The following is a 9,316-nucleotide window of genomic DNA, read 5'->3' as shown; positions in this document are numbered from 1 at the left end:
AGTCCAATTTTAATCGTTGCACTTCTCATAGATCTTAAAGTTTAGTCTCTATTAACATTCCATTCATAAAAATAGAGAGAGACTTAGGAACAAGTCTTCATCTTGTGAAGATGGAGACTATTTTTTATCGTCTTTTCATCTCTTTTTTTTTTGTTGGTTTTTCCTTTAAATAAAGTCATTAACTCTTGTGCTTCTTCTTTTTCTTTTTTTTTTTTTTTTAAGAACCAGACTGCTTTTATTGAGAAAGAATGAAAGAATACAAATGCATACAAAAGAACCAACCCACCAAACCCTCCTAAATTGAGTAATTACAAAAAAAAAAGCTTTAAAGTTGAAGCTCAAACGAATGCATGAAATCTAGTTAAAAGACCAAATCTCACTATGCTCCCTCTCCCTTGATGATTCAATGTAAAATCATTTTTTTCCATAAATAAAAATAATTATAAACTTTAAAAGACTAAATTTGAGATTTGTAGAAGCATAAAAGTCTAAAAAGGAATAAAGATTAAATCTCAAATATGAAAATGATATCTTAGTCTAGTTTGTTGATACCTAAAAAATAATACTATTTTAAAAAGAAAAAACCCATTTCAAAATCTAGAATGAATTTGTAGTATCTTTGTCCCAAATATATACACATACACAAACATATATATATATATATATACACATATGCATACATATATAGATGGAATTTTGATATCGAGAGGAATGAGGTTTCTTTTGAAAGGGCAAAGAGTATCACACACTTTTTTTTTTGGTTCTATATTCCCTTTATTTCTCCATAATGTTTATTCTTTTACCTTGTCTTTTCTTCTACACTTTTGGAATGCATAAAAAAGAGATAATATCAACACAGAGATTTTATTCCACTTTTGATTCCTAAATGACAGTAATAAATCAAAAAGAAAAATAATATATTCTTTCTTGTGATTGAAAGGAAAAGGAAAAACATAACATGCAATCATAATTGTCGAGGACTTGTTCGAATTGATTTTTAAAAGAAACATATTCTAAAGAGAGTTTTAAAAAAGTTTACCTCACTATTTAAAAAGTTCCTATTTCAAGTATATATAATTCAAAACGATTTAAAACTTTGATATAACACGTGTTATCTATCATCTAACATCGACTTTACTAGAGACAATTTTGAAACCAAATTCAAACGTTTATGGTCTACTTATAAATCAAACAAACTAAAATCCAAATAGAAATTGAATGATAATCTCAATATTTCAGAGACACATTTATCAGATCATAAGCCCATTGTGAAATTTTATCAAACTTGAGAAATTTGTGGAGATGTGAGATCAGAGAATTCATTGATAGAACAATTATTGGTGATTGGAACTTCAAGAACAATGAACAAATAAAATGAATGTCCATTGTGTATAAAACTCTTGGTACAAACTGTCAGCTTTTCTAATGCTCAAGAAGTAACAAGATGTTACGAACACGAATAATCTACTCCCGGCCAAAAGATAAAAAGTTAAAGCTCCTCACATGGCATATTGTTGAACTCTTGAATTGGAAGAAGAGTAGATGTTGTGTCACCTGAATGATAACTCAATTATACCAAGGCAACAAGTACACTTTGTTACATTCCCTTTCTTTTGCTCTTGTTTCCCCATTTCTCCTTACTCAACTTGTATGGTGGTATGGACTATATTGTATCTCTTTTCACAATGGCTTTTAATCTTCAAAATTAGCTCCCTAGAACAAACTCCGGCTTCAGCAACAACGTGGCATGACAACACGACTTTTCCAACCGTTATGGACCAAATGTGCAAGTCATGCAAATCATAAACTCCTTTCATGTTCTTGATGTCATTTTCTAAGCTCTCAATATGGACCTCCCTAGGTGTTCCTTCCATTAATATAACAGCTGTATGTCTAAGCATAGAGAAAGTAGTAGCTAAAGCAAGAACAGAAAATACAAGAGTGCAGATTAAATCTACGACGATCCACTCGGGTTTAAACCAAAGAACCAATCCAGCAATCATCACACCAATAGATTGAATCATATCAGTAATGACATGAAGATAAGCGCCTTGGAGATTTATGTTCAACGTTGAACTATTGTCCTTTGATCCCAAAGAAGCACCTTCTTGTTTGGTTAATGTGTAAACCTCCTCCTCCTCATGCTCCAAGTGATTCTGATGAGAATGAGAGTGATGATCATGATGGCAACAATGAGATGAATGAGAGTGGTGGTGGTGGCTATGGCCAAGCCAAATAACCATAAACAAGTTAAGAAGGAATCCAAAAGCTGCAACGGCAAACATAAGGAAACCATCCACCTTAGTCTTTGGTGCAAGAATCCGGTCAATCGCCTCGTAGATTAATATCCCAGAAATCAGCCATATAAGTTGTACAGACACAAGGGCACCTAAAACTTCAAGACGGTTATACCCGAACGAGTGTTGCGGTGTCGCCTCCCAACCCGAAACCCAAACTGCAAAGAGGGAAACAGAGAAACCAGCAACATCACTAAGCAAGTGAGCTGCATCTGTCATTACCGAAAGACTGTTAGCTCTCAAACCACCAATAATCTCAACTACTATAGCTATAGTATAAAACAATATCAATCCACCAAGCTTCATAGCTGATTTAGAACGTTTTAATGACTCCAAATTACTATGTTCTAGTCTGGAAAAAGCACAGCCAGAACTGCAACATTTAACTTCTGAGGAAGTGGAAGTGGGAATAACATCATTCATCTTCTTAGCAACTATTGGGATGTTAATTTCATCCGAGTGTTCTGTTTTCAAAATAAGCACTTCCTCCTCCCCCATTTCCTTGACCTATCCAATATATATAAATCAATACGAAAAAACCTGCAAAAAGAAGAATCAAAAGTAAGCTTCATTAACCTACATAAGAATATCTCAAGAAGAAAAAACAAACACGAACTAACAATTAAAAAATGCTCAAAGATTCAAAAACCAAGCCCCTCCAGGAAAATATGCAACAATCGCTACTCTGGGTCGATCAGCACCCAAAACGAACAAATGAACAAGGAATCGATAGAATGCACAATTCAATCGTATAATCAACAATAAGAAAGAGGTCCAGGATATCAATTTGTACAAAATAAGCGCGAGCCACTGAGAAAAGGAAACAGACGAATTCATAAAAAAGGAAAGTTACAGAACTATATAGCAAAACAATTCATTACCTAATAAAGGATCAAATTCCTAAAAAGGGTAAACGAAACGAAACGAAAGGGTTTTAATGCGATCGAAAAGGGATAAAATTTGAAAGAATTTACAAATATGGTAGGAAATGGGGAACTTTTTTCCTTATCTTTGTTGCCTTGAAGGATTCGTTGTTGATCTGAAGGGCTAAACAGAAAAAAAAAAAGAAAAAAAAAAAAAAATTTATAAGAATAGTAATAAAAGAATTGAATTGTTTTGATCGTTGCGTTTCGTTGCCGGCCAACTACTGAAAAGGGAATCCTTTCTCACGCACTTTCCAAGCGATTATGAATCCTACATTCCAATTATTGGTGCGTGACTTTGACGACCTGTCGTTTAGTTTCTTTTTCATGATATTGAAATATTGGTAAGGAAAACGACGTATCGTTCAACCTTCGTCAACGCCAAAACGACATAAAATATTAGGGAGTTGACGATATTTGCACGTCGTTTTGGGTCCATAAAGAATAAGAATAAATTTAATGTCATGGGGCGGTTAGTGGGATTAAGTTTCTATTGAAAATGATATATTTTAGTAAATTATGAGTTTAATTTCCAAGCTTTCAACTTCAACTATTGTATCAAACCATCAAAACTGTAAATATATAGTTCTAAATTCTTTTGAACTAATTGTCGTAACAAAGATTTAGTGAATTACATAGGTAGTTAGACTAGGAACAAAGATGAAATCACTGTAGACGAAACCCCATCCTAAGGTTAACATTCTAAATTAGCTATGTTTTACCTTAATTTGACAACGTTTTATGTTAAACAAAAAAATATATCAATATAGCTATGAAAAGATAAGTTGACTTTCTTTCACATATCTTAGAACTTCTCTACTCTTTTTCACTCTTTGACTTGACCACACTTAAACTTCATGTCGGAGTTTTTTCATAATAAACTTTTCATCATTAGTGATATGGAGGTTAAAAGAAAAAAATTATGGTTCAAATTTTAATTGCAATGGAAATATGAATGTGTATGGTGTCAAAGATATGAAAAAGAAGAGTTGGAGAAAGTGGTTTCTTTGTTGGCAAGGGCAATATTTGACAATGCAATTGTTGGGTATCACTATTAATGGTGTTACCTTCATAAAAGGAAAATGGAAGGGTGCATAAAGATAATGATTTTGTGTGGTGCTCAAGCTTGAAGTGGTTACCTCATTCAAAATGGGTTTTATGATGAAAATGCTCATAAATCTAACCATTAGATTTTGATCATAGTGTCACTTTCATCCAAAGTTGTATTAGTGTATGGAATGGGCTTAAACAAACACTTACATTATGCTATTATTTGTCTTATAGAATAAGTTTGATGATTCTTTTAGGGCAAAAAAAAAAAAAAAAAACTCATACTTTGCTTGCACGAATAAAATCAAAATAATCTAGAAATTAGAATAGCCTTGAGAAATTTCAAAATCGAAATAATAATAATAATAGTAATTATGGTCCACCAAAATCGCATAAATTCTTTCTCAACTACAATAACTTTTACAAACTTAAAAAAAAAAAAAACATTGAAAATCTTAAGAAAAACACAAACGATTTTTTTAAGCAGTTATCACTAAAACTGTATACTATCTTTTATGAATACCTCCGGAACATTTGATACTTATTGTAAAGGAAAAAGGAGAATGTTATTCTCAAAATGAAAAAAAAAAAAGTTAATTGTATAAGTATATGTTGCATTATTAACCTAATGTTGGAAGGTCATGTGATGATATTCTCTAACAACTTTGGCCATAAAAGTCTCTTGTCAAGTGGAAGAAAGTTTTTGTGTTGTTGGGCTCAAAGTGGAGGGCCCACCAAAACCAAAGCCCATTAGGGGCACCCTATGACATATTTAAGTGTGACAAACCAAATCAAAATTAATCCACAATTACAACTCTATTACTTTTTTTTAAAAAAAAATAATCATTTTGATCTTTTTATTTTCATCTTCTTTCATTTCATTTGTAAATGATTGAATGAGTAAAATAGATAGTTTGGAGGATTTAATTTTGTAAAAGAAAATGTGATGGTTTTTAAAAATTAGAAAAAGGAAAAAGCTTTGGAATTTAGAAAAAGACTTAAAGAGCAACCAGCTGGTGCCTTGTCAGCATGAAGAGACACATACAGTTGATAAGACTTTTAATAAATAATGCAATCTATACATCTTACCTTTTTATATATATATATATATATACATAATTGTTTTGACAAAAGAAAAATAGAACAATTGAAAAGTGGGAATAAAATCTATTTATAATTTTCATATTTCATTTATAAACTTCTATTGAATATCAATTGATCCGAGTAAATCTTCCCATCAAACTAACAATAATTAGTTTAGTAAATATTCAAACTGACCTCGACTATGAAGAAGTACAAAACCAACTATTGGTTAGTCAATTTAAGTCGGTTTAAACCTATGAATTTTATCTTTGCCAAACCAACACCGACCGAATCTCGATTTTTTGGTCTACCATGTTCATCCCTACTATCGATGTTACTAATCGCTACGTTGTTTATTATTATTAGAATATGAAATTTGGTTATATTTACATAAACAACCCAATTTAAAGTTTGTCAACTAATTGGCAATTCATTTCCTAAATGAAGTGAAAAAATATTTTAAAATTCATACATATTTAAAAAGGAAAAAGGAAAAACATGTTTTCATGGAGTTGATGTATTTTATTTGAAAAGGTATGTAATACCAAATATCACACTAAACTGCCATGTGGCATTAGGAATAATAATTGAATATGACAACCATTTCGTGGCTTCCCAATTATTTCTAACCACATACTAGATCAAATTTTATATATATATATATATGTATATATTAAATTGGATCAACATATGTCTAAACCTTAGTATATATATAAAATGAAAATAATAATAATCTATATATTATAGTCATCACTCACCTAATTACAAATTTCCTATTGATTTGAAGAATCTAATATATATGTATGATAGAGTTTTAATCATTTATATATATATATACTATCAACCAATTTATATAATTGGTTGAAGAGGGAAATTTGGTTTCTTTCCGTCTACTTTTTCTTATATACCATTTGGTTCTTCTTTTTTCTTTTTAAACTATATTTTGTTCGGTATACTTTTTAACTTTTGTTCATTCTAGTTTATGTATTTTTAAAATGTCTATTTTAGTTTTCGGGTAATATTTTGATCGTTGAACTCTTAAAAGTTATCATTTTGATTCTCTTAAAAATGAGATGAAATGAAAATGAAGGGATTGAAATGAACGTTTTTAAAGTGCAAAAGTTTAAAATGAACGTTTTAAAGTATAGAGACCGATATAAACTAAAGCTAAAAGTATAGATATTAATTTAAAGTTTAAACCTTCTAGAAATGTACATCTCATATCATTTAAGTAAAAGATGGTGAGTTTAACTATTCACTTAAATACCATTTTAGAATTCGTTTGGATTGAATTAAGAAAAAATTGTTTTTCAAGAAATCGTTTTTGTTTAAACCATTTATGGATCTATTTTGAGTGGCTTCCAAACGCTCTAGTTTTTTTTTTTCTTTAAAATAACTTATTTTATAGATTAAACACTTGAAAATATAATCCAAACACATCATTATCTAATCTATGTATTATTATTGCTAGTTTATTATTGATTATTCATGTTGCAAAGTGTATTAATATTTTGGTGCAGTTTTGAGTAAAAGTATGACTTTATGTGTTATTTTTTGCTCTAAAATATCATAAATGAGTAAAGTAAATCGGATCGAACGGCAACGTTAACATTGGATGTCAAAGATCCATAATTCTAAGTAAACATGATCATAAAAGCAATCCAATTACGTTTGTGTTTGAGATTCGTTACAATCGATTCTCCGATAAAATTCTTTTACAATCACACGAATATTTTTCTTTGGAACTATTCGAATGACACTAATGACACTAAGGAGATGAGTTTGGGTCGATGAAGCACTTTGGACTCGATTATATAACTTTGTTCCCACCGTTTTGAATCGTAGCCCATTTTCATACCGTTTGTACCTATCAGGATTCTATTTTCATTTCCTTATTGATTCTTCTTTACATGCATCTCAACTATGGGCTCATATTCTCAATAATGTGTTTCCAAGTCTTTAAACAATGGATATATAAGTGGTAAATGAGGTCATAGTGTGAGGTGTGATAATGATATATTGATAGGCAGAAAGTAATAGAGAAAGAGAGAGGGATATATATATATATAATAAAACATGATATCCTTGACTCCAATTGTAGCATTGATATAGTGGAGTACAGTTGTGTTTTAGGAGAATAGAAAAAGAAGATAAAAGCCCATAAAATCAGCAAAAACAAATCTGTACTGCCACACACCCACTCACTAACTCTATCTCTCTCTTCACCTGCACTTACACATTTCCCACCGCCGGCACTGAATCCTACGCCGCCCCGCAATTTGCCTTCCATGCGCCGCTCCCCCTCTCCACGTATCCCCCTTTTCCCCAACTCCCCCCTTTCCCCCGCGACTCGTGTCGCCGCCGTATCGGAACCCTACTGCCACCTGGGTTTCTCCTCGTCGGAATTTAACGGATCGTATGGATAATGGCTACCCTCTTTTCTTCATCCCCTCACCAATTACACGTTTCCACTCTTAACGGATTTTAGGAACCTTCCTTCCACTTCCATCCACCACATCTAATCATTCTCTCCCTCTTTACTCTCCTAATCCAAATTATATTAAACCTTTTTAATATATTTATAAATACAATTTTGCATCAACAATATCATCTTTTTAGAAATATCCCTGTTATAAACTATAATATGCATAAAAAATAAAAAGAAAAAGTTGAACAATTCATAATTATTTCTACTAGTTTTATAGTTATATATTAAATATTTGCTTCCAAACACAACTTTTGAATACAAAACGCAAGTTTTTTTCATTAAATCACTTAGTTTTATAGTTGAATTTTTTCCAACACTTTACATAAAAAAAAAAAATTAATCCTCTTTGTAATAAATAAATATATAGCAATGATTGTAGTGATATTTATTTCATGAAAAAGAAAATATCATTTTATAGCTACCCCTTTCTCAAACTAATAATATCCTAACTCTGCCTCTCACCTTACTTGTTGGGAGAATTGAAGAGTTGGAATAGGTATGAGTTGGAGGTCTTAATAAGCCAAAGTGATAATTCTCCAAAAAAAAACAAAGAAAACCAAAGAGATAAATATTAAAATATTGAAATATCTTCTTATATATATATATTAATAATAGAATGTCATTGGTATTTTTGTAATTTTCACATTGTTATTAGGTGGGAGGCTTAGGGGCTTTGAGTGAAAAATCAGATGTCTTAATTATAAGAATTGAATTATTGACATAAAAATCTTAAAAAGGGTGTAACTCAAGAAATCAAATGATCATATATTATATGTATATATATTGAGTCAAAATGAAAATGTGTATGTGATGATGACACTTTCACATGTGCTTTTAATTTTCTCTTTACCAATACATAATAATTTTTATATTGATAATAAAAGGGTTTGATGTCAAAATTTAGTCTTTTCTTATAAATTAAATATTCAAGATTTATATTATTATGTCTTTTGAATAATTATGTTCTAAGAAAAGAACCAAGTTAAAATATAGCTTTTATTATTATAATCTATTTCACTTTTTCTCTTTACAAAACTTCTAAATTTCATTCTAACAAAATTTTAGTTAAACCATATGATTTGAGAACTAAATGTTGGTGAAAAAAGTTTTTTTTTTTTGCTTTTTAAATGCATATAGTATAACAAAATAAATAAATCATTATGTGAAAGTAGCTTTTGGTTTTTAAAATTATTAACTAGGGTTATTTAAAAAAAATAGAAAAACAAACAAAAATATAAAAAAAAAATAATTTAGATTTATCACTAGTAAATCTTAAATTTTGTTAATTTTTATAAATATTTTCATGAGTTTATTTTCAAGCAAAAAAAAAAAGTAAAGTGAATTTAAAGTTAAAATTAATAACGCTATAAAATGAAATAATAAACATTAGTCGGTGTATTAATTTACTCTTTCTATTATTACATTTTGTTTGTCAATGAAACTCTCAAACATTCGTGAGAAAATTAATTCAAATA

General features: G+C 30.0%; 1 protein-coding gene across 2 annotated transcripts; it reads right to left on the bottom strand.

Annotated features, from left to right (window-relative positions):
- Positions 1-1,303: 1,303 nt before the first annotated feature.
- LOC116403740 (metal tolerance protein B-like) lies at positions 1,304-3,420 on the bottom strand. 2 transcript variants are annotated; one of them, XM_031885274.1, is made up of 2 exons: positions 2,918-3,420; positions 1,304-2,837 (listed from the first exon to the last, which is right to left on the bottom strand). In XM_031885274.1, the coding sequence occupies exon 2, from the start codon at positions 2,793-2,795 to the stop codon at positions 1,638-1,640; it is 1,158 nt and encodes a 385-aa protein (XP_031741134.1). In that variant the 5' UTR covers positions 2,796-2,837; positions 2,918-3,420; the 3' UTR covers positions 1,304-1,637. The 2 variants fall into 2 exon arrangements, with proteins under 2 accessions (XP_031741134.1, XP_031741135.1); XM_031885275.1 differs by having other exon boundaries at positions 3,179-3,420.
- Between the last annotated feature and the right edge of the window lie 5,896 nt (positions 3,421-9,316).

The sequence above is a fragment of the Cucumis sativus genome, chromosome 1 (genome assembly GCF_000004075.3).
Source record: "Cucumis sativus cultivar 9930 chromosome 1, Cucumber_9930_V3, whole genome shotgun sequence".
Taxonomy (NCBI): Eukaryota; Viridiplantae; Streptophyta; class Magnoliopsida; order Cucurbitales; family Cucurbitaceae; genus Cucumis; species Cucumis sativus.
Note: the sequence above shows the minus strand (reverse complement) of the source record. Positions and strands in the feature narration are given on the sequence as shown.

Bases quoted from the DNA above. Each gene is read 5' to 3' on its own strand.
- LOC116403740 (XM_031885274.1), bottom strand. From the start codon at position 2,795: ATGGGGGAGGAGGAAGTGCTTATTTTGAAAACAGAACACTCGGATGAA.